General features: G+C 37.9%; 1 protein-coding gene across 9 annotated transcripts in view; it reads left to right on the forward strand.

Moving 5' to 3' along the window:
• Positions 1 to 25,921, forward strand: part of GALNT18 (polypeptide N-acetylgalactosaminyltransferase 18) — a 225,635-nt gene extending 199,714 nt beyond the window's left edge. For 6 of the 9 annotated variants that reach the window (XM_083840007.1, XM_083840006.1, XM_083840012.1 and 3 more), the window contains 2 exons: positions 5,953 to 6,117; positions 25,437 to 25,921. In XM_083840007.1, coding sequence (XP_083696133.1) covers positions 5,953 to 6,117; positions 25,437 to 25,583 — 312 coding nt within the window. In that variant the 3' untranslated portion in view covers positions 25,584 to 25,921. Of the gene's footprint in view, positions 1 to 5,952; positions 6,118 to 7,480; positions 15,779 to 17,144; positions 18,429 to 21,869; positions 21,970 to 25,436 lie in introns of those variants that run through there. The other 3 variants (XR_014585551.1, XR_014585552.1, XM_083840008.1) reach the window with 3 other exon arrangements.
• Positions 25,922 to 26,690: the final 769 nt, after the last annotated feature.

Raw genomic sequence — 26,690 nt, forward strand, 5'->3', positions numbered from 1 at the left:
GTAAATTTCTTTTCCTTTAGTTTTATTTTGAAGTCCTCTGCTGCACTGTGGAGGTTTTTCTAACTAGTCATGACTAGTCAAGACACTCAGTAGATGTGAATCTAAGAACTGAGGTGAAATAGTGAGTAGTTTCCTTCTTACATACGTTATAATTTAAACCTAATTTAGCATGTGGCTACCCTTGGTATACTAGCTGTTTGTCAGCTGAACAGTAAGACAAGTTTCAGAGTGAACTGAACACGGACATGAATAAAACATGGTTATAATTATTTCAAAGTTGTAACATCAGGCTGCACCAGCTGAAAACCTACCTCAGAAAAATAAAACACCTTCTAACTTTTGATATATAGCTTAGGGATGAAAAATTCTGATTTATTTATTTATTTTTAATTCTCAATCTGTGTTCTTATGTTTGTACTCCTTCAGCAGTAAGTTTTTTAGGGCAGCACAAGATGCGGTGATGCTGCTGATTGTGGCTACAGGACAGCACAGCCTCTCTCCTGTCACATCACATGAAGTGTGTATGCAACTGCAAGGATAATTCTTTGGTTTTCTGAGACTCAGAGTGGCTCATATATTAGTGTGTGTGTATGTCAGGAAATTTATACGCAATTGTTGGACTAAAGTATGAAGGTCACTGTCATTTAAGATGATTGGTAGAATTACGTAAACAAGGATGTTCTTTATATACCCTCAGTAACAAGGGTACAACAAAGTATTTAAGAGTATGTTTCAACGCATAATTTTGCACAACAGCTTCATGTTTGTAGTACCATGCCAGCTATGTCTAGAAAATCTATGTGATTCTGCTCCATGTGAAATTACAAGCTTGTAGAAATAGCAGCTGCTGCTGGATGCTATTCCTCAGTTGCTCATTGATTTTTATAGCAGGGTTTCTGCGAGAAGGCTCTTTCTACTTGAATATCAAATGGGAAAACACTTGATTTTGATCTTAGTGATGTATTTGTGTTATCCATAATGAACTTGGATTCTGCAGAGAGTTTTCTTATCAGAGTAACAAGGTTCTTTCATTCAGATGTGTTTATGTAACAAGAAGTGCTGGAAGAGAAATCAGGAACAGTATAAATATCCAAGCAGCAGCGTTAACCAACTCTGGATTTACTGAAATCCACCAGGTTGCTCTTTAGCTGGAGTTGTACTCAAGTACGAATCTGCTGTGAGACTTTGGATCTAATATGTTAATATGTTACTTCTAATATGTTAATATGTTACTCCTGACAATAAATGACTTCTTGGACTCATTTGGAAGAAACAATATTGTTCAAAGATGGCATAAAGTAGTGGCAGATCAGACTTCTTACCCCTCTTAGTTATTATGCCAACAGCAGGGTAACAAATAAATACTGCTGCTGGTGAGCATTAAGTTTGCTCATTATAAATGCACAGTCATGTACCATTCTCCAGAGTGATTTTGTCTGGGAACACTGCCATAAGGATTACAAATGGTTTTCAGCCTGAAAATTAGTGTGTATTGCTTTAAACTTCCAGTGGGGAGATGGCAATTTATCCTTCAGATAATTGTCTTGTGTTAAGTTGAACATCTTACTGTAACTTTCTGCTACATGATAAACCAGCTCCTATGAATAATTTACTGCAACTGGCAACTCAGTGCAGCTCTGAGTTCTTTATCAACTCTGGTGGCTTCTCCAAGTTTAATAATAAACCTGGAGCCAAAAATCTCATTGCACTTAAAGTCAGTGGATTTTCAGTATTAATTGCAGTGGGAATAATGATTTGACCTTGTAGGGCAAAATTCTCATGAACAAAAATTTTACATCGTTGTGAGGCCAAAACAATGTATTTGTGTCCAAATAAGGAAAGGTCATTTACCTTCCTTGTACTCAAAGCCATCATGTTGATTTTTGTTTGGTTTTGTGCAAATTTTATTTTGTATAGGTATTTTAAGTATTTTTACTGTGTAAAAAAAGTTTTTTGAATGAGCCTTCATTGCTTGCATGGCAGATTTAGGATGTGTTCTGTATGGCAGCACTACATCAAAGCACCTATGATGTGAGTATCCCACCAAAATTATCGTTCTAGCTCTAGAGGAAATTTGCAATGGAAATCCAGCTGGCATTTTTCTAGAAAGGACAGCAACAACTGCCAGTTTGCCAGGCCCTGACTGACTGGCTGATCTGTACTACTGAGGTCTGTCCCAAGCTTTTAGCCTGCTCCGTCTGGCTCGGCTGGGCCTCACTGCCTTCATGAGGGAACTGCAGTATGAACTGGGGATGTGTGCTTCGTATGGTTCCCCCAGTACAAACAAAAGTAGCCAAATCTAGCCAGATGAGCTCCAACACCAGGGAAGACGTATGTATCTGCTAGATGCATATGCTAGATTCAGTGTGCATTATCTCAGCTCTAACTTTTGTAAATCACAAACTATTTTTTTTTCTGATTTTGAGCATTCTTATGCAGAACTGCTTTTTGCTATGCCTACTTTATGCTTCTGGCACTAGCATGGATGTGCACTTGTGTTTCCCAGTGAGCAGTAACTTAGCAGAGGGTGAACTTTTTGGCAGTTAGATGGCTGGCTATACAAGTGAAATTTCGAGATTACAGCTGAAAGCAGAATTTGTCTAGGAGGCGATTAAGTGGAATAGAAAGGCAAAAGGACCCTTTATTCTGAACATAATAATTAAGAATTAGGGAAGCCTGTGACTCCAGGCATGAACTCTCCTTTTCCTCTTCCATGCCGACTTGCTACATGAGATTACATCAAAAGGGAGGGAGTCCTTGAATTCCCCAAAAATGAGCAAGGCTATGCTTGGTCCAGTGGTAAATGAAGGGTGGCATTGCTTCTCCTTTATTTTGGAGTTGGTCTGAGTCATAGCAGTGTATGCAACTTTTGTTTTCATTACAATATTGTACTGTGAATCTTCCTGATATTCAAGAAAATTCCTTTTTCAGAAAAAGTGAGACTTAGAATATTAAATAGAAAAAAAATGTAGAGCAGTCAGTTTGCCTGAAATGGAAGTGGGAAAAATATTTTGGACAGCAAATTTTCTCTAATATTTCACAGTCATTATGTAGATTTCTTGGGAATCCTAGGCTATGCAGCTGTTAACTACCACTCATTTGTGTTTTCATCTTTCAGCTGTCTTTTTAGGGTAAATAACTGTCCTTTATTTTTTTTTTTTAGCAGAAAAAGCTGTTTAGAACAGATAACAAGCATGTTGCGACTAAACCTCACTCTTTCATCTTAGAAAGGTCCTGAGAAACATTCTACTAGTACTATTAATACGATAACAAGCACAGTTTGTTTTATATTTCATCTTAATGTGAATAATCAGAGAGATTAGCATGTAATAGAAACAGCAAATGCAGCAGTGACCTTAAATAGAACACTTCTAGGAAAATAAATTCAAGAAAATAACTGTTCCATTAATTGGAAGATGCAGTATTTAAGGCACAAGGAAATCTGCAGGCAAAGTTTCTGAGAAAAAAAATTTAAAAAAGTTATAAACAGTTTAAAAACAAAACAAAACAAAACAAAAACAAAAAACACCTGCACCAATTCTAACTGTCCAGGGGAAGATCAGTTATAAACGTGATCAGTCATGAAGCTGTTCTTTAAAAACATAAGAAACAGAAACTTTGTGGCAGAGATGTATGTCAAGCTTTGAAGGCAAATGAATTACTTTTCTTCAGATGCAGGTATTGCAAGCTTATTTGCTGTGAACCTTTAGATTAGTAATACCAGATTTTTGTTTTGAACAAATTCTTTTGCGTTACTTTGCAGCAGATTAGCTGCCAGCCCCAGGCTTCCAGAGGAAATTTCTTGGGGACACTGAATGCAGCTGGACGTGTAGAATGGGCAGGGAACACAGGTGGCAAGTGGCAGCCTCCAGAGCCAGCCTGTCAGCGTGCAAACTGCACTCATCCACCCTTGAAAAACACCTGGCAAGATTGTAGTTGAAGATGTGCCTAAGGCTCATCTGACACTTTGCTAGTCACAAATCCTGTAAGTTTCTGACTGTAACATTGAATCCTTGCAGCTTCACCTTTTCAAGAGGCAAGTGCCTTTTCTCCAACCTAACTGACTTCCCGAACAAAGGTGTTCCTTTCCCGTTGCCCAGGAGACGCAGCAATATATCAATACTATTGCAGTGAAAAAAAACAGATGGTGAAATGCTGTGGGCTAGAGCAGACTAATGAAATATAAGGAGGCTCATTTTCTTAAAGAAAAAGGGAGTTGTTCCTTTTTATTTTTTTATTTTTTTTATTTTATTTTTTTTTTTAAATCATCCACTTTGGTACCAGTATCCAAACAGGGTTCTTTCTGTGGAAATACAGCAGCTCTTCAGGGAATGTGTGTGTGCTGCTGGTGTGAAAATGTGTGGTTGTGTTTTGCTGAGACTGAGTCTCTTCTTCAGTGAAAGTGTAAAGAAACTTTGAATGAATGCTCTACATCAGCAGCTATCCAGTGTCTTAATTTCAGCAGAACTAAGCACATTTTTGGCTCCCTTGAATAAAGACTACTGACACATTTGTTTTAGCAGAAACAAAGATTCAAGGTCTGAGTCAAAATTTCAAAACTACCTTAATGCCTTAGTAGTCCATATTCAACATTCAGTCATTCGGACTTCCAAGAAAGTACTGGAGTGATTGTTCAAAAATTACCTTCCTAAATTACCGCAAAATTTTAATCCTGTGTTGTGTTAGTTGATGGTGATGTTGCAATATTGTAGAGCAGATGTGCTGGAAAAATCTGTTTTGCCTCTATCTTCTGAAGTGTTTTAAACAAAAGTGCTTCTAGTTGTCCATTTTGTGCTAAAGTATACTGCAGAACAGCTAGCATACTTATTGATCCTTGTTAAAAGCATCCTCTTGAATAAACTACTGCTGTGGGCAGTCATCCATTCATCTTTATAATAACTTATTTAAATCACAAGTACAAATGTCTTCTTATTGGGTTACGTAGATGATAAAACATAAACCTGGTTTTAACATGTAAGACATTATTTTACCCGCAGGTCTCTTTAAAAGATGATCAATAAACAGTTGCATGTGCATACTTAACAAGTACATTATAAGGTGGTAACTCAGGGACTCTTTTTCTGGGGCTTGGGTAAAGGAGCCAGGGACTGTCCATAGGTTTTTCAGAAAAGTTGTCTGGCAATGAGCAAACCAAACTAGTAGCTCACTGTTCATTAGCAGTTGAAGCAGCATTCGTATAGGGTATGTGCTTTTAAAGCAATACTGCCATTAGATAAAACATTGTAGTGAAATCATCAGGTTGTGCATTGAGTTCAATTCTGAAATAAGATGTGATATCATTGGATGAGATGCTATAATATACAGAATATCCATAATAATAGAGTAATAGTCATATTATTGGATAAGCAAAGCAGCATCCTGAAAGAGCTTAGTTAGACGGACTAGCCATCACAGTTTGCTTCAGCTGGAGCTTAGTTTTACATGCTGATTATGAACTGGTTATTGGCCAGTCCCAATAGCAGGCAAGGATACAAGATTTCAGATCTCTTTTTCTAAACTGTTCCACACTGAAAAGTGATGTTAGCAGGTAGGGTGAGCTCTCTAAAGGTAAGTGACAACCAGCTAATTATCTCTGTTAAGCATAACTACATTTGACTTTCTTATTTCTGTAGAGTTTTGCCAGCAAACAGAATAAGGGAGTTCCTCCAACCAGAGCCATTGTTTTGCTTCTGCCCAGAAGGGTGCTCAGACTGAACCAGACTGAGTAGGGGACTGATTTCTGTTAATCAGCAAACATCAACTTGTTGGTAACAATTAATTTAGATCAACTTTTAAAATGTTATGTTACTTCCTGCATGAACAGAAATAATTTAAAAGCCACCATGGGGTCAGCCTACTGCTATTCAGCATATTTATATTTGCCATTTGCTTTTTGGTAAAAAAGTGCTTCTGTCTAGAGGCCACAAATCTAGTTTGTGCTTCCTGTTGCAGAATGTTTATTACACAAGCAATCAGCAGCTCCATGTGGGTGTTCTGAGTCCCACTATTGACGATGATGACAACAGATGCCTGGTGGATGTGAACAGCAGGCCCAGGCTCATTGAATGCAATTATGCCAAAGCCAAGAGAATGAAGCTTTACTGGCAGTTTACTCAGGTAAGTCTTACTCATTTCAATGAAGGTTCAAAAAAAGCTCTGTTTCTATATCTGAAGTGCGAGTAATCTGTTTAGTAACAGAACAGAATCAGATTTATCCTTGTTGGTGTTTTTTTGCACAGTTCCAGTAAGATATGTTTACATTTGATCCCAATGACAGCTACCTCAGAAGGTTATAAAACTTTTATTATATTCTTACAAGTTCAAAATAGATGATTTACTAACAGGCCGCTAAGACAAAGTTATTGTTACAGAATGATCCTTAGTAGAGTCAAATGCAAACCAACCTACTTAGGAACAAGAAAAGTAAAGCTTTATTTTTTTTTTATTTTTTTAAGTAGCAGCTCAGAAAAGCAGTTACTGGTTCATGGATGATAACAGCCTCATAATGAGCTAGTTTTGCAATTCCTTACTTAAAAAGGCTACTGCATTTTTTTTTGGCCTGATGTAAGAAGTGCAAGTAAAGACTTAGAAGTAATTTCACAGTGATGAAAATGCTGTTAAGACATTGAATCCAGTCCTGGTGTCTGCACTTCATAAACGATTTAGAAATACAAGGGAGAACTACAAAAAAGCCACAGAAGTTCTGAGGCTAGAACATGCTTCATGATATAATGCTTATAGAGAGCATGCTACTCAATCTAGCTAAGAGGATGTGGCAGGATGACTCAGAAACATATCAGCGTTTCCATAAAGTGAGACAGGTTATCCTGAAGACAAAACAGGTTCCAGGGGTTAGAAGCTGAAGATAGTCAAATTTGATCTTTCAAAAGAAGATGAGGTTTTGAGGTTTTCTAAAGGTAAAAACTAAGATATTTAGCATGTCAGGTACTGACATGTCTATATCTTAGGACAAATAAAATGAGATTACAATACTTTCTAAACAAGTACCTGATTTAGCTTCTGGGGAAAATTTAATAGCTTGTCTGAGTTTGAATGGTCCCAGTTGCTCCTCTGCAGTTTTGAGTATATGAAGTACACTTAGTTGTGTACTCCATTTCTGTGAAATATGGCACAGCTAGCCTTTCTTACCAAAAAACCTACATTAGTGGTATATAAGCCCATGAGCTGAGGGTCAGCCTTATGGGGATTTTTATCCCTGTGTTTAGTTTCTTCTATAATAGCCACCAAGGGTTTGCAAATGTATTTTCTGGCCACTAGTAAGTTGTTTGTTTTGTTTTGTTTTTGTTTTTTTTCTTTGACTTCAACAGCCATCGTTAGTTAGTATATTAAGACATTGGTAATGCAGTTTAACCTCTTCCTTAGTGCAGAGACCATTCAGACAGGGATCAGTAAAGCATACGATTACCATAATTTGTATTTATACTTGAATGTAATCCAGATCTTTGTCTTTAAATGGTAGCTCTGGAGCAGCAGACTTCAACTACCTCATCTGGAAGACATCCCAGCTTTCACTTTCAGTTCCTCAAGGGCAGAATTTTAATTAAGCCTTCTATCAAATTTTAACAATTAACTGTCATGCAGTGGGGTTGTTTCATAGTAAGTGAAATCTCTGCACCTAATTTTTTGTAACATTTCTAAAATGTAGAATTAATATATTAATGTATTTCTTTAAATGCCTTTTGGTAACTTTTTATTACTGTCCAACTATTACTGAATAGCAATAACAAATCCTTTGGTAGATAACCCAACCCTTTGGTGACAATTAATGATTTCTACTCCAGGATATTGCTGCCATTTTGTCATACTTACTACTTTAGAGCTGATTTGGGGTTGCAGCAATAGAATGCAATAATTTAAGTAATTAAAAAAAAAACACTTCTGAAATGGTATTTGACTACTTTAGGATTGTATTTCTAATATGGAATAGAGTTACAGACAGAAAACAATCTCCCACAGAAGGTACGGCGCTGTTAGACTAAACCCTATAGACTGTGCTTAAGTAAGTAAGTCTTCTATTAAAAAAAAAAAATGCCCAGGAGAAGTGAAAGCTAATTAATTGTTTCCTTATGATAGACAAATGAAATAATTAAAAGTTTTATGTTCAAAAAGGATTTTGTTAATATCCAGTGCAATCAAAATGCTGTTATTTCTCATCATACAGCATAGTACACAGCCTCTTGTGCATGCTGTAAGCTAGAAGAAAACTAATGAGAGTCTAAAACTGATCAGGGCTTTCCAACATCAACCAATGAACTCTGTTTGAAATGTTCTTATTTAGTGTGTGGGTAAGGCATGAGTTTCTGTGAATGAACTGGAAGCTGTCTATCTGAGAAGGGTCTTTTTTATTATGTTTTGAAAGCTCTGGTATTTCTTTTCCATATTATGCAGTCAGCAGGACTACTGCAAATTAGCAGGACTGTAAGTATTGATGCTTATGTAGTCTTGAAGTTTGTGAAGTATTCAGATGTAGGTAAGTTTGGACCTGGTGCATAGGGACATGGTTTAGTGGGTAGCATTGGTAGTGTAGTGATGGTTGGACCAGATGATCCTGAAGGGCTTTTCCAACCTTAATGATTCTATGAAATGGCTATAGCTTTGTAGGTGCTATAAATCACTTTCTTCTGACTGAAAGGATGCTTTGACTTCTATAGATTCCTAGGTCAGACAGATATTCTATTAAGAACGATGCTATAGGTAAGGAAAAGGAAATGGGAAAAAGACAAGACTTACAAGCCAGAGTAGGGTAAACCAACTGAACTAGATTTCCCTGTTAAAAAAAAAAAAAAAAGTACTTGCCCTGCATTCCAAACATGTATCTTGTATCTTAATATTTGAATGAAGATACTTTCTCATTTCTCTGCAAAACATACTCTGTATTCTGAGGGACTATGATAGTCTGTGATGGGGCAGTGGACTTCACAAAGTTGATAGAAGACTGCACAGGTTTTTGAAAAGTGCATTTTTCAGATAGCTTTTTCCTTCTCACTTGCGTTGTTAGAATGTAAAGATGATAAAAATTCTTACGACGAAAGTAGAAAATTGGTGTCATCCTCAGCTACTCTCCTTGAGTCTGTAGATGTATTATAGAATTATTGTCCAACTTCATTTACAGCTTTGTATGACTAGAACTCTGTGTGTATATATATACACATATATAACTTGATTAAAAATAAAATATGATTTACTTCAGTTTTAATTTTTTATTTTCTGTTATGTGGTTACCTTCAGTTGTAGGAAGCTCAAGTCAGATGTTCAGGAAATCCATGCTATTCTTTCAGGAAATGCTATCCTTTGGACAGAATGGCAGTTTGTCAGGCATTAACAGGGAGGGAACCACCACCAGTATCTCAAAAGTTTTCATTGTATTTTGTGGGGGTTGACTGGACAGAGGCCTTGGGAGACTTTGTGGTAGCTTTTCTGTACAGGACAAAATTGAATTGAGCATTCAAAGCTTGTGTTATGTTTGTATAATCAGGATTCATCTGAGCAAATTTCCATGCTCCACAGCTTTGTACAGCTGCCAAATGCAATGAAACACAATAAAATGTAGGCTTCAGTGACATTCTTGCTTCCAAGGCTTCTTGGAATTGTTTATAACTGCAATCGTGTCAAATTATGTAAATTAGCCCTGAACAGACTCCCATTAACTGGGTAGTGTTCAAGAATTTTGTTGTTGGGGTTATCTGCCAAGTCTTCTCTCCTAGGGAAATGCTTATTTTGGGAATACTTTAATGCTGTAAAGTCTTAGAGGTGTTTGACAATTCACCTAGTTCAGTATGTCTCTCTTTCATTTAATCAGAACAAAACTAGATCTTTTAGCAAAAAGGTAAGTGATCACAAGAAATGACACAAAGCAGAAAGGATAAGGACAAGAATTACATGGTAGCAAAGTGGTGAGAATTCTACTAAAACATTAATTTATACATGGTATCAAGAAACCTGCTCTGGCATCAAGAGCCATTAGGAAAGCGAAAACTAACAGTTGCCACTCTGTGCCTGTAATTTATAACTTATTCCCCATGATATTTTTTTAGATTTCCTTACCGTAGTTACTTTGAAGGCCTTCATGTGATATAATATTGGCACTAAACAATTAATCCTGCTCATAGCCTGTGAGCTCTTTATGGAAAGGTGCAGGTGCACCTGAAGTGTGCTGGCAGCAGCAGTCTGCTCCCCACTGTAACTGAATGTTTGCAGGAAGCATCATATCTGCAGCACTTGTCTATGACAGTTGCTGTCCACGCACTCAGTAAATCTGCTGTCCTTGGCGCTGCTGCACTGATTGTCTTAACATAATCTGTTTTGTGACAGACAAGGTGCTCTGAGAGGTAGGTGATAGAGACTAATGCCCCTGGACTTTAACCTCCTTGGGACATCTTTCAATGGAAACAGCATATGGCCAAAACCATGCTCTTCTGAAGCACCTATCTGATACTATTAACTTTGTTTTGTGTGGTAAGAGAGAGTATATTTTAAATGCTGCACTCAGTCATTTATTTTTAAGAAGATTGTCGGTTTCCCGTCTGATTTTTCAGGTTTACTGCTGATAGAAAGGTAGTTGTGACATAATTGCTGCCCTGTGAGTGAAATTTTTCTCTACATACATCACCTGGCTGACAGCAGTTCTATATGTAGGTGATTTACGAAGTATGCTTATGGCACACTAGGGCCCCTCTGACAGCATAACAAAGGCACAAGGAATAAGTTTTTCCACAGTTACTCTTTATCTTGTAGTGTCTTAGTGAATTGCATGTTCATATCTAGTTGGATAGGGATATGACTGTTTCTTATGGTTTTGACCAGGTTAGCCATGCTGTCATTACTATTTGCTGTTGTGAGATACATATCAGGTAAGGGTTCTGCAAAAAAAACTATGAGAAAGGACATGATGCGGAGGTAAAAACCTAAGAGGTGAATTGTTTTAAGGCTGTTCCATGTTGATTTTTTTTCAGTACAGCAGGCTCTGTTAATTTAATTTAGCTTCCAGTGTGGTTGCCACAAAAACATAAGCAGAGAATGTATCTATATGGAAGAGCACTCACCTTAGACCTCATGGGAGGGAGAACCTGTGCACAGCACATGCTCAGCACTGTCTTGTATCTGTATCCACTAGGCGTTGCACCTGCCTGGGATGCTAACATTGCTTTTATGTGTTATGGAGAAGTGTAATGCTAGTCAGTGCTGGAGGATTCTTCCCATTTGGAAGTGTTCAGAGGCAGTAGTTTATGCCGTCTTGAGAAGCTGTAAATGAAATTTGTTGCTGACAACTGTGGTTACTATATATGTCATTTCCCAAATACCATAGTAGGAATTGCTTTGGAAGGTAAGTTGGAGACAGAAGGGAGCAAATGAATTTACTCAATTGTTGTAGCATTCCACGGATCAAGCATGGTCATTCGTATCACATTTAAATAGATATTAAAAAGATAATAGATAGATACTATATAGCTTAAATAGATACTCTCTGTAGCTGTATAAAGAAAGAATGTACCTGAAAATTACTGAACATGTTTACATTGTGTTCATCCCACAGATTTTGGCTTTTGCCAGGTAGCCATTCTGAATTATTCTCACATCCCTTTATGTCATGAAATTTAAAGATGTGCAATACTATTGCTAGCTAGAACCATTACCCACAGCTATATCCCAAACAATGCAGAATACAGATGGTGTGGCAGGATTAAACTGGAGGCTTGTGAACCAAGCAGAGAATCTCTGTACCACTTTCATATGCCCCTTGCTGAGTGCACATAGTGCAGAACTAGGGGCTAGCTCCATTAAACAACGGACAGTTTCTTTGTAATGTCCACTCCCAATTTTCAATCTGTATATTAGCCAAGGACATCTGTGTACAGCAAGTTAACTTCAGTAGAAGCTGAGTCTAAGGGAACAATTATCCCTATGAACTTCTTCCCTTTTTTTCATTATGAGAGCCATGGGATAGAAAAACAGCATCATTAATTTATCAAGAATTTGAATTTATTCTGAACCCCAAAGGACGCAAATACACTTAGTTTGTATTTGCAGTATAAGGCATGTTGTATTGCCATACAGCTATACAATTACGTAGTGCTATCTGCCTGGCAGATCAGAAGAGAAAGTGACTGTGATCCTATTAAAAAAAATAAAAAAAAATAAAAACAGAACGGATTTTTGATACTGCAGGAGAAACAAAGAAAAACATAACCTAATTATTCAATCAATTGAGGCAACAAACTATATTAAACCCTGTATTTTTATTGAGGCTATCTGATTTTAAATAACCACTGTTGCCAAGTGCTCAGATTTAAACCTCAACCACAAAAGAGCACTTCCACATGTCCAGTGCTGTGTTAGTTTATGGGACCAGTACATCAACAGCACTTTTTTTCTACTCTTAGCTGTTCTTTGCCCGTCTTCAAAAATTACCCTAGCTCGCCTCCACGTAATACTTTACTTAATACTTGAACTGGGTAACATGAAAGTGTTACCATCTGTACAAGGTGTTATAGCTGAAGGACAAGGTACCTCAACTGTTGTGCTGTTTAGACATGAGAAAGTGGTATTAAATGTTTTTATGTTCTTTTTGCTTTAGCTCTAATTCATGTGCAACTTAACCAATATTCTTGTCATACTAAATACTTCCTTTTAAAAACAAGTATATTAAAATATTTGGTTTTTAGACTGCTTGAACTATGTCTTGTTATAAGCCTACAAACTCTTTAGTCCCATTCATGCAGAATGGATTTGGAAACATACAAATCTGAAAGAATTCTCTATTTTGAGTACTTGACTTCAACTAAAAATACAAGAATGTATAAGCAAATAATTCACATGCAGAAAAAAAACCTCTATACAAATATTACTATATAGTATTGTATTTGAATAATGGTGTTAAATTTGCTTGCAGTTACTGATGTAGTTAATGGCAACCCAAATGTTTTCTTGTATAAGTTTAGTCTTCTATTTGGAGCAATTTTCCTTTAGCAAGTTTTAGTCACTGCAAATAAGGTGCAGAATTTGCCAGCTAGAAGTTTTTGTGTGACTACAGCAGTAAAAGGAGCTTTTAGCAGGTGCATTTCAAGCCTTTTTCAGTGTATCGTATTATGCAGTATTTACTCTCCCGAAGACTGCATTTAAGCTCCAAAGACACTTGTGCTGAATTAATTTAAAAGGAAGTTAATGCATACTGTGTTTTTCCTTGAAAACATATACCCTATTTGCATATTTTAGCATATTAATTTTCAACACCACCTTTATTTACAAATAAATTATTGATTCTAGTTCTACCTGATATTCCAAAATTCCTGATGTCCAGATAGGATTTCTCCAAAAATTGCCAAAGACAGCTGCTGCCAAGGTACATAACAGACATACAAAAGAATGGTCAGACCCATGATGCTTTCGGTAATTTAACTGATAAACAACACTTACCAAATGAAGTGGCTGGATTTCAGGAGATCTGAGCTCTGATCTTGGTTCTTCCTTTGCTTTACTGAGCCAATCACTTCTTGGGTTCTGCTTTTGTCAGCTGTGAGATAGATGGATAAAGTTTTTTACCTTTAGCATACATCTATTTTTCAAATTTGTCAGTTAGGAAGAAAAAAAAACCAACAGAACAAAAGAACCCCAACTCTGTCCTGATCAAATGAGTAGAAGTTGCATCTGTAATTCCAAAAGAAACAAGAGAACTATGTACGTAAGCAACATTTGGTTACCAAATAACACCCTACAATCCAATTAAAGATGAAAATATAGAAAATATTTTAGAAAAATTTTCACTTGGAAGGCAATTAAATTAGGATGCAATGATGATGTATGTGACAAGAATATATTGCTTGTTACTTTGTGAGATGATCAGGCCATCAAGTCAGGTACCCTGAATCTGACAGTGACAATACCTAATATAACACAAAAAATAGTTTATTTTCATTATTGTCTGAATATACTGTGCAAGATCTGCACTGCAGATGCAAGGAAATTCCTTTCCCAATATCAATTCTGATCACCTTACAGCTTTCTGTGGGGACTAAGGAAAAAGCTATTTTCAATACCCAGGTATTGTGGCCAGAGTTCCAAAGAGCCCAACCTAAACTTCTTTGTTAGAATATGCACATCAATGGAAATACCAGTGAAAATTTATTTCTTAATTTTCATCAGTTGGCACTCAATTTATTTCTTGGTTTCTAGCCATTGGTTTAATCATAAGCATATAATGACAATGCAAACTGTTTTGTTTCTGGGTAAAAATGAGTTAGTAAGCCCTCATATTGAGCATTCAGATTAGAAAACCTAGGTTAGTAAAACACACCACTCCCACCCCCCAAGAAAATAAAATGTCATTCAATATTTTTGTTTTCTAGAAGAGTTACATTTTGGTAAGAATTACATCTCATAAAGCAATAGGAATGCATATTTTTTCTAGTTTAAAAACCCTAAATAACTGGCAATCTGTTAAAATGCCCAAGGATAATTATCTCCTCTTTCTTAGGAAAAAGATAAAAATCTTGGGGTTCCTAATAGTGTTGAAAGGAGTTTCTCATTAGGTTGAACATGAGTAGCTAGATATTTCCCTCTGCTAAGGTTGGCGGTAATAATGTGCACTTTTCATCTGGAAATTCATTTTTGGTATGCTATGTTAGAACAATATTTTCATTCATAAGGAGAAAAAGAGAAAGAACCAGGCTCTTACACATGACCTTCAGTTGCATGCTGTGAAAGGATTTTTCATTAGCAACCCCATACTGCATCTCATGCACACTCAAAAACGGGGAGAAAAGGGATGTTAACAAACACTTTCCACAGATTAGCAATGGAGAAAGAACCTTAGAAAGCAACATGTACACGAGTGATGAATTCTTCAAAACCAATCAAAAAGGTAAGACCTAGGAATATGCAATTTGCCATATCGCCCACTGTAAAAATAAGTAACTAGATTAATTACCTTTTCTAGCAGACTGCCTCCAACAGTGGTCAATGCTTGCTGTTTCACAAAGTACTCAGAGTCAGCAGTTCACTGTAACACCATGAGGAGTCACATCCTGACCCCTAATGTGCTCCCTTCATGAAGACCAAGATTAGTTTTGTCCAAATGATCACCTCAGCATGCCTATGAAAAGTTCTTTCATCAGTATGCTTAAAAGTAACCCAGCCCATTAAAAAAAAATCTTGTCAGTCATTGAACACCGACAATTAATTCAATAGATTTCCTGTACCTGGAGAAATCACAGCAGTTGTTGCATATTACTAACTCTAGCAATCAGTTTCCCTTAGAAAAAAGTTCATTTACCAGTTTCCCACAGGTATTCATACTTCCATCACATAAGTCAGATCCCACTATTTTTCATTTACGTACAGAATCCTATTTTTATTTCATTTTAGTATATTTTTTAATTCCTCACCATTCAGCAGCTGTCAATATGTGAATCATCTATCTCACAAGCATGCATTCCTGGAACTTACAGAGTTCAACTTTTATGACTGTTAGTTCTCAAAGGTATCCAATTTATTGCTAAATGAATTTCAACTTGTTACACAGGACAGCAGCTGAATTCATAAAAGTGATGCTCATCATTATCAACTGCATAGCATAAAGCTAGCTTTTTCCTTTTCTCCATTCTTATTAGGTAATCTTATTAGTGCTCGAGAGAGTCCAGAGAAGGGCAACGAAGCTGGTGAGGGGTCTGGAGAACAAGTATTACGAGGAGCAGCTGAGGGAGCCGGGGTTGTTCAGCCTGGAGAAGAGGAGGCTCAGGGGTGACCTTATTGCTCTCTATAGGTACCTTAAAGGAGGCTGTAGTGAGGTGGGGGTTGGTCTATTCTCCCATGTGCCTGGTGACTGGATGAGGGGGAATGGGCTAAAGTTGTGCCACGGGAGGTTTAGGTTGGATATTAGGAAAAACTTCTTTACCGAAAGGGTTGTTAGGCATTGGAATGGGCTGCCCAGGGACGTGGTTGAGTCACCATGCCTGGAGGTCTTTAAGAAACATTTAGATGTAGAGCTTAGTGATATGGCTTAGTGGAGGACTTGTTAGTGTTAGGTCAGAGGTTGGACTAGGTGATCTTGGAGGTCTCTTCCAACCTAGACGATTCTGTGAATCCTAGCTATCAGAAGATCATCAGTACAAGTACATCATCATCTGGATTTGTTGTCAATATTTTCAGACAACATTTTCATCTACAAATTCTACATTTAGCTGTAATTGTCAGGCTTATATATGGATGAAAGATTCTCATTTTAAACTCCTAATTTTTTTTTATTTTTTAAACAGGAACATATTGATTAATTAATGAAGAAAATTATATACCTATATTATCTCTTTCTGCCAATGTTTCTTCTGGAATGTCAGAAACATTTTCTCTCTACTACTGATACAAAAATATTCGTGTTTACTTTCTGAAAAATCCCTAATGGTCTTTTCAGTCTGTATAATGTATTCTACTCCAACACCCGCTTCAATTTTCTTAGTTTTATCACCATTTTCTATAGTGAAATGCATTTTGAGTTATCATATCCTAAAGAGCTTCTTTGCATTTCAGTCAAGGTGTGAATATATTTATCTGTGAGTTAGTATTTTCTTAATCTTGTTATTAACAATGGGTCTTTGTAATCTGGTGTGATGAAGCTTGATATATGCATGCAAAATATTACTGACAGGCTTAAATCCATACATTCTGTTTCTGATTTTTATGCTGTTATTCTGTAATTTGTTTTCCATTCCAATTACATTCTCTGTAAGACACTGCATTTCCTCCTGTCAGATTTAATTGCTCTTATTTAAATACTTTAATGAACAGGATTGTGTATTTGCACATCCTGTAGATTTAATACACATTTAAATAGCTGTCCTTGGAACCTAGAGTGTTCTATGTTCATGTAGCCTATCTTGATTAAACAAAAACAATAAATGATTGCACAGTCCACTGGTTACTAAAAACCAGTTTGGATGTGCAGATAAAGCTGCATCATTTGATGTGTTACAGCTGCAGTAGTAAAGGTTTGTTACAGCAGTATGAAAATTTAACATTTATGATTATATGAAATCTGAACAGCTAGAAATCTTGGTAGTAAAATGTGACAAAATGTGATGTAAATTGATTAAATTGTTGTACCTGTTGAATGATGCATCTAATTCCATTGTCAGAGGATACCTCACAGTATTTACTCCTTGGGTACCAGTAAGCAGACGTAAGATCAGTGCTCAGATGGCTGCCTGAGCATGAGGAGAGCGGTACACAGAGCCTGAGTGCTGGAGGAGGAAGAAAAAAATATTTTTATTTTAAAATTGCTTGGACAATCACTGTTACAACTCCACCTAAATTTATGAGATTATATGCAACAATAATTTTGGTTAGGACTGAAAAAATAAATTCACATTTAAAAACAGTATCTGGTAAAGATTCTCATTTGCCTAACTGTAAATAGTGACATACATAAATAGCTGACAGACAATACCTTTTTAATATGTAACATTTCTGTATACAGTATTTCATACACATAATAGCAGTTAAGCACACCTTATTTTCACAGTAGTCATGGCAAATGTAAATGGAACCAAGTCTCTTTGAAGAAGAGCAACAGCTAACAGTATTCTTTGCTGAGGAATATTTTAATTTAAATAGTTAAAATTAATTTTGAAAGATCTGAACAAGAAACAATATATCATAGCATCTTACTATAGCATCTGCTTTACTTACAGAGCACCTGCTGGCCAAAGAATTGGAAAATTTGTCATACTGTTTTAGATTCAGAAGGAATTAAGCAATTACCATTATATTAGCATTATATATACACTTATACCCTATATGTAACTGTAAATAAGAATTTATAAGCTCAGTATCATCATCCAGTATTTCCAAGCTTTAGATTGGCAATACTGATAATACATCGAGTGCTGAATGGAATTGATTACTGACATTCTCCTATGACCACTTCCTTACTTCAGCATGATCCATACTGAAGTGACCATAAAAAAGATGAATGAATTCTGAAGATCCAGCAGGGGTTTTTGGGGGGATTATATGTGGCACACAAACAGTCACTGAAAATCTACCCCAATGGTCTGGGAAAACAAATGATAAGATGATGTGTTGTGAAGGTCTATTTTATATACCCCCCTCATCACTGAATCATTCTTTGATTCAAATGTATCAAAGCAGTAGTAAAGATCAGCATTTCCACCTCAAAGGTAGAATGAACATGTAACTATCTGAGGATGCCAATTAAGGTACAAGTAGAGACTTAGAGACTAATGAATACAATGATCTGTATGGAATATATGATACAAGACTGAATATACCTTGTAAATACCTATGCATGTACATGCACACACACACCCACCTTATTATTAACTTTCTAAGACCTTTTTTTGGAAATAGACATGGTTAGGCAAGCTGATAAGAGCAGAGCACTTTTTTTTTTTTTTTTTTTAAGTACAATACTATGAGCTTTAATGTGATGAACAAAAAAGTAGGTTTAGGCACTGTAAGAAATGATTATAACCTTATAGTAAATTGTTAAACAGAGCTATCAGTTCATTTTCAGGACTGCTGACAACCTGCAGCATTCATTTAATACCCTTCATTTTTACAGGTAACCAAATCCTGTATAAGTTGCATGCCCAAGAGTATTTTCTAGGCTATAGAGCCCTGTTTCAGTTTAAAGCAACAACCTCACTTCCCTGTTTTCCCTGTCTACATTTTTTTTTCCCTGAAAATCTGAAACCCAACACAGCAACTTGCAGCTTACAGAATCCATCACACATACTTTAACAACCTGAGCATCATGGGTCACATCTGGCAGCTGTGCCAAGTACAAACATTGAATTGACAAAGTCAATTGCTGTGAATTACTTATTCCACTTCAATGATGCCACATATCCACATTCAAATCTTTCCTTTAAAAATATTCAAACTGTGATGCAGGATCTCTGGCCTTTTCTGCCATGTGTTTTGCTGTTCGTACATCAAAACACAGCTTTGGCAAACTGACTTCAGAGAAACAAGGAACAGAAAACTATTTGGTCCTGATGGTAGAGAATTCTTACTGAAGCAATTTAGTAAATACAGGGGTAAACTGCTATTAAATACAGCCGGAAATCAGAACAATTTTACACTTTGATCAGTAAAAATGTCACCTGATTAAAGGAGCCTGTTGTGTAGTATGAATGATAAATAAGCATAAGGGGAGCTTTTAGGCCAAACAACTACTATGAGCTGATCAGTACTTTTTGACAAGGGCTATGTTACAGAAATTTCCTAATGCAACCTTTTTTTTTTTTTTTTTTAATTATTGTTATAATGTCAGAGAAGGCTTTCTCTGGTTTTGAAGGCAGTTTAAGGACTGTGACATGGTACATAGCACCAATTCTGCAGTAGCAATAGTATGATGGGGCAGGAGTTCCCAGTTAGATGGTATATGTACACTGTACAAATGTTTCTAGTTTCTGGGAAACTACAGGCCAGTCAGTCTCACCTCTGTCCCTGGAAAGGTGTTGGAACAGCTCGTTCTGGATGGCATCTCCAAGCAATTGGAAGAGAAGAATGTTATGAGGCGTAGTCAGCATGGATTTACCAAGGGGAAGTCGTGCTCGACCAACCTCGTTGCCTTCTATGATGACATCACCAGCTGGGTAGATGGGGGCAGATCAGTGGATGTCATCTACCTTGACTTTAGCAAGGCTTTCGATACTGTCTCCCATGACATCCTGATAGCAAAGCTGAGAAAGTGTGGGATAGAGGAGTGGACAGTTAGATGGGTTGAGAACTGGCTGACTGTCCGAGCTCAGAGGGTGGTGATCGGTGGCGCAGAGTCCAGCTGGAGACCTGTGACTAGCGGCGTTCCCCAGGGGTCGGTGCTAGGTCCAGTTTTGTTTAACATCTTCATCAATGACCTTGATGAGGGAATAGTGGCTGCCCTCAGCAAGTACGCCAATGACATGAAGCTGGGAGGAGTGGCTGACACACCAGAAGGTTGTGCCACCATTCAGCGAGACCTGGACCAGCTGGAGAGATGGGCAGGAATAAACCAAATGAGGTTTAATAAGAGCAAGTGTAGAGTCCTGCACCTGGGAAGGAACAACCGCATGTATCAGTACAGGCTGGGGGATGACCTGCTGGAGAGGAGCTCTGAGGAGAAGGACCTGGGAGTCCTGGTGGACAACAGGTTGACCATGAGCCAGCAGTGTGCCGTCGTGGCCAAGAGGGCCAATGGGATCCTGGCGTGCATTAAAAGGAGTGTGGCCAGCAGGTCAAGGGAGATGATCCTCCCCCTCTACTCTGCCCTGGTCAGGCCTCACCTGGAGTACTGTGTCCAGTTCTGGGCTCCCCGGTACAAAAAAGACAGGGATCTCCTGGAAAGAGTCCAGCGGAGGGCCACAAAGATGATACGGGGCCTGGAGCATCTTCCCTATGAGGAAAGGCTGAGAGACCTGGGTCTGTTCAGCCTTGAGAAAAGAAGACTGAGAGGGGATCTTATCAATGTGTATAAATACCTGAGGTGTGGGAGACAGAGGGATTTGGCCAACCTCTTCTCAGTGGTTTGTGGGGATAGGACAAGGGGCAATGGCCACAAGATAGAGCACAGGAACTTCCGCACCAGCACGTGAAAGAACTACTTCACGGTGAGGGTGATGGAGCACTGGAACAGGCTGCCTAGGGAGGTTGTGGAGTCTCCTTCTCTGGAGATATTCAAGGCACGTCTGGACGCCTACCTGGGCAGCCTGCTCTAAGGAGCCTGCTTTGGCAGGGGGTTGGACCCGATGATCTTTCGAGGTCCCGTCCAACCCCTTCGATTCTGTGATTCTGTGAGACCTGTCCCACCCTGCTGCTCTGCAGAACAAGTATAGGAAGGGGAAGGTTTGGGAATGCTGCATCCACTACCACACAATAAACCAAAACAAAACCCACAAGACAGTTCAATAAAGAATAATTACTTTGTACAGGTTGTTATCACTCCAGCTGTAACCTAGAATATAAAAGCATATACTTGCAACGTAATGCTCTTTCTAAAAGCATGTTAGTAGTTGCATAGTAGTACACATGGGACTGCCTACCAAACATCCTTGTACTGCACAATGTTAGAGTTTGCAGGTACATCACAAGGCATTGTTAGATGCTGTAGTATGGCTAAATTCTGCTTCAGTGAAAGACTTAAAAGGAAATCACTTAGGTATGGCAGATCTGCAGAAAGCACAATAATTCTAAAGGAAGCCGAAAGTATTACTGTGTGCCACTGTTCTGTGAGCCTGAGTTAGCACACATTCCAATAGCTAATGGCCATAAAAGGACGGATGACTTGAAATAGCATTTACAAGTATGCTTATGAACCACTAAATCATTTTTATAAGGTCTAATGGTACCAGGAGTTAAGAGCATTTGTACGTCTCAAATTGTTTCAACCCACACTGCAACATCCATCAAATTTTCAGTCAAACTTACTAGTGCTGTCACACTCAGTATGTTTTTATAAAACAGTTGGCCTGAATTTATTTATCCACCTGAAACTTCTACTGCCTTCGCGCTGTCCCTCATCATCAATGATGCTAATCTTAATTCTGTTCAACTGGGCAGAATTCCTCTGTAATTTGTTTCAGCCTGTAGAATCGTATGCTGTGTATCATTGTAAAATACATTACCCCAGGCTACCAAATTTTTGCCTTTAAATTGGAAAGTAGAGGTCTTAACTAGGATGGTAAAAGGGAACCAGACAGGCAGACAATTCACCTTCCACATTCAGTTAGCCTGAAGTGTAATATTACAATAGACCATTTTGCTGAGCAGTAAATATGACTGTCAAGTTTTACACACATTTTACTAAAATAGCTATAAATAAAGAATTAAATAACACCTTTATCTATATACGGTTCTAGGATTCTAAATGCACATGATGCTGACAGACTGCAGAAGCTATTCAGTGATGCTGTAATTTGGAGGCTAAGCCAGAGCTGCAAAATGTAGTATTAGCTTTCCGTGAGTATCATGTGGTTACTTGCTTTGAAGTGGAGTTATTCAGTTCTTGTGCTTTAATGAATTATACAGCTAATTCAGGCCTTGCAACATATAGTGAGTACACTGTCATCACCCTAGAGATAATAAAATAATACCACTACAACAGACTTGCATTAAGCATATGAAGGAAAAATGAACACAAGAAAATTAAATAATCTAACGAGGAAATTTTATGTGCTATACAAACCCTTCTCCCTGTACTTCAGAGCAATTCTTTCATTTGTATGCTTACTGAAAGGAACCAAAGCTGTGTAGACTGCACCCTCTCTGCGGGATTAAGCCATGGTTCTTGCACAGACCTCACATCTCTCCCAAGCTGAGTTGTTCCATTTCTAACAGGACTGGAGCTTTTATGTTTCCCTTTTGTAGGAAAAAAAAAATCATCTTCCTAAAAGCACCTCTGCTGTCTCAAACATTCAGCTCACACATATTAACCACTACTTAACTTTGGTGTCTCTTTTGTGTTCCATACAGAAGCCTTCAATGTACTCAGCAGAGTGATTTTCAGTAGCCACTACAGAGCGCTTCACAGTTTATCAAAAAGAGCTTTCTCTGCCTTTTTTCTGTCCTAAGTCACTTGTTTCTGTTAAAAAGAAGCTGTATCAGGAAAAGGAAGGGGGGGGGGGGGGGGGGGGGGGGGGCTTGGGAGTGGTTTATACTCTCTTTCTGTAGCTGCCAGTAGTACAGTATTTCACATGTATGCATTCACTGTAATAGCAAGGTGTGCTCTCCGTGATTTAGAATAGAGGAAAAACATCTGTCTCCACTGTGAGCATTCTTCCTATCTCCTGAAAGCCTCAACAGGTGTGGAAGGCATTTGGGCGTGTTCAAGTAATAGAAACCCTTGACCATTGAAACAAATAGGATTTAGGCAGAAGGACAGAAAGACATTTCAACTCAGCAAGGCAGTATTTAAGACTTTGTGCTACAGTTTGCTCTAGGTAGCAGAGCAGTAGTTAGGTGACCAAGTCCCATACACAGTCCTTGGTGAGAAAAAAAATAGGCACCAAAGTATAGGATTCACAAAATGCAGCCAACAAACTAAGCAGATGCCCCAGCCCAGCTGCTGAAGAGACAGATAACTCCACATTAGGGCCAGACCTGAGCATCTACTAATCTCTCCTCATAAGCATAAAATTCTCAGGATGGACATCGCAGAGTTCATTTCACAGCATTTGGGCAGAGAGGAGAAGCAAGAAGAGGTCTACCAAGGAACACTTGCATTTTAGCTGTCATGCTTTCCATAAAATGGAGAGAATGAATTCTGTTCCTTCACTTAATGCGAATGAGTTAGAAAGGACAGGCAAGTTCTAGAAGTACCATACCTACATTCATATCTCAGATGCAAAAACTGGGCAAAGAAGGGACCTGAACTACACTCTCCCATAGCTGGTTAGCTTTCTGAGCCAACTTTTTTCTCTTGTTTTTTTCTGTTCAAGATCTAAGCTAAAGATGTCCTGGACACCAGCACTGAGAAAATGCCTAATTGATATATGTAAATGCTTGAGACAGATACAGAACTAATTAACTTCAGTGACAGAAACATGAGCACCTCCAGCACCAGTTGGAAGCTCAAGTAGTTGATCTGAAAAAGTTTATTTTTGTCAAAGAGAAAATATTCATTATGTTGAGTTTTATATCCACAGGCCCTCATTCAAAGCTCACTGAATTTGTTTGAAAAACTCTCACCAACTTCAGTGAGCTTTAGCAGGCCACGGTAATTTGGGGGGGGGAGGATAAGTGAACAAATAACATATAATAAAGCTTTGACTAATTTCCTATCATAGCTATTTCAAATGAATTTTCTGTGTGTCAGACAGTTACAGTGCTTATAGATAGCTTAGAGTTTATGCTCTCACCATACAGCCACATTTAAGTACCATTATTAATATCGATATCAATAATACTTATACAGCAGTGGAAAAATACAGTTCACTCAGCATTTTGTTGGCGAGGTATATTAAGATGCCTAGTGTATGCCTGGCTGTCTAGTAAAATAACTGGTGAAAATCATACCTAGATTCTGCACGTAGGCCTACCAAGGAGAATTTATGTGAGCCTCATGTTTTGAATTCTGTGTATTATTCTAGAAACGGTCTCTTACCCAAAGCGATATTTAAACCTTGCAGCTTTCAAACCTAATTCTGTGTTTCATTAGCTAGTCAAATCCCAAAATGTTTCTAGATGTCACTTCTCAGAAAAAGTACTTACTAAGTATGACTGGGGTGACAGGATGAGAGGAGACTCCCCCTTGTCACCTGGCTGAATGAAGCAGAGCCTGTGCTGAATGGAATGAGGTACCCTTGCCTGAAAAACAGCTTTCTCTGAAGAGCAAACTCAGCACTTCTATGAGATTTATGCAAATATTCTTGTGATTATAATAGTGATCTGTCACACTTCTGACTTTCTGTAACACGGACCTGAAACAAACTGGTAAGCTATTGTGGTTTTGAGGGAATTTTTTTTTTTTTGATAGCAACTATTACTCCCCGTTGTACAAATACGCAATTTAAATATGTGGTTGCTCTTTCTATACTTCAGCTGTACTAATGTGGTTGTACTGACTTAGACTCCATTCTCTGATGTGCAGATTAAGCCAGTAATTCTCTGTTACGGATGTCCAACATCCTCTAGAGACAGCTTTTCAGACTACTGTGTAAAATATTCTGTGCTGTGTATCTTGGAAGAAACTTCCCAGACAATGTGTACAAGTTATCATTATTACATAGGAGAGAGGATTAAACTCTCAATAAAAAGCCAGAATTAAAAGGAAAAAATGTAATTTAGGTAATCTATCTGATTGTTCTTTAGGTCTATAGTTAAGTCATTGAGGTTATCACACAATTAAGATTTGCTGCTACTCACAGTGAAGATAGAGAAGGGCCTTCAGCACGGCAGTATTAAGCTGACGGCTGAATGAAGAGTATATATTGAGGATTAACAACATAAGATTACAGAACACTGTTCATTTCAGAATTCAAGGAATAAATTATTTTTTGCATTTTATCCTATATATGGGACATCCCTGGCCAAGGTATTCATTCTCTTTTGTATTTTTTTTTCCCCATGTTTCAGAGGTGCGGCATAGCCTCTAAGCTAGGTAAGTGAAGCGAACAGGAAAGCTTTTGGCCCATATTAAATAGCACAGCCAGAAATGCAGCTTGATTCTAGACACCCCACTTGCTGAAATGCTAACCAAGCAATTGAAACTATTCTAAACTGCATTAAGGATTAAACCAGCCTGTGACAGAAGGAACCTTCACTACAAATCCAACCTAGTGCCTATCATGTCTCTAACAGTACTTTTTCACAGTAGCAGTGGACTTCAGTAGATGGACACTGGAATGTTCTCTAATCTATATTATTAAATGGTAGCAATGCTATGAGATCACAATCTAAACATTTCTTTTTTCTCCCCATCTTTAAAGGGAGGTCCAATCCAGAACCGAAAATCCAAGCGTTGCCTGGAATTGCAGGAAAACAATGAAAATGAATTTGGATTTCAACTTGTCCTACAGAAATGCACTGGACAGCGCTGGTCTATAGCAAATGTCTTGAAAAGCTTGTCATCATAGCAGACTAATTTTTTTTTTAACCCATTTCTCTTGCTACTGTGTAGCAAATACTGCATTGTTGCCTGCTGTACTGTATTTCCTATCTCCCTCTCCTTCCCAGTTCCTTCTCTCCCCTCCTTTCTGTCCCTTTGATTTTATTTTGTGAGTGTGTGGAAATTGGGTTTGTGGGCTGAAAATAGACATTTTTATTTTACAATTATGTTTTCATGGCATTTATAGAGGTGTTGAATGATAGGTGATGGGTAGGCTATCCTAAAATATTTTACAACTGTAAATAGAAAACAAATGGAGAATATTTATAACTCAAACTTTTATTGAATAAAAAAGTCCAAACACTATTACTGTCTAGCTGTCTCCAGGGAAATCAGCTTAGAAATTAAGTGGTGGTTTCACTGTTCTCATTAACCCAAGCCTGATCTTTCCAAGCATCTGCCAAGTACTAGTCTTCCCCAGACTTGTTAAAAGCCCTTCTGCAGCCAAAGCACATGGGAAGAAAGGGTGGCCAGTGCTATGCAGCTCTGCATGCGTCATGCCCAGCGATCCAGAGGTGATGCCATTTCCTTGGGCATTAACAATACAAGCTGTACAAGTTCCATGATTTTGGCTCACGGCTTCCCTAGAGAAGCCAAGTAACGGCTTACAAACTATTGATATGTTCTCCTTTACAAACTGAGTGACAAATCAAACAGCAAATTAAAAATTAAGCAGCAGGTCTACAGTCCAGCATTTTCTCGGTATGTCCTCCCCACCCCCCTTCCCCAGTCAGGAGCATGAAGATATAAAAGAAATTATAAACAAGATAGAAGGCAGTCACAAAGAGGGAGTTAATAGTTTTCATTTTCCATAATCTGAAAGGCGAACACAGAAATGTACGCTGGCTCTTCAACCAACTGGAAATAAGGTCATTCAGTTCTATAGTTTCTGAACTTTAGCACTGACCTACCTTCACTAGAAATGAGAACAGAGTCAGGGCTATGAAAAATTCCAACTGGGGCGTGTACTTCCGTGGAGGTACAGCCATCTTGGAGGAGGTTTATCACACAGGAAGAATGCCAGTTTCGAAATACAGACAATCACCATAGAGCTGTGCTGTTAATAATGCTCACT

The sequence above is a fragment of the Anser anser genome, assembly GCF_964211835.1.
Source record: "Anser anser genome assembly, chromosome: 5".
Classification (NCBI taxonomy): domain Eukaryota; kingdom Metazoa; phylum Chordata; class Aves; order Anseriformes; family Anatidae; genus Anser; species Anser anser.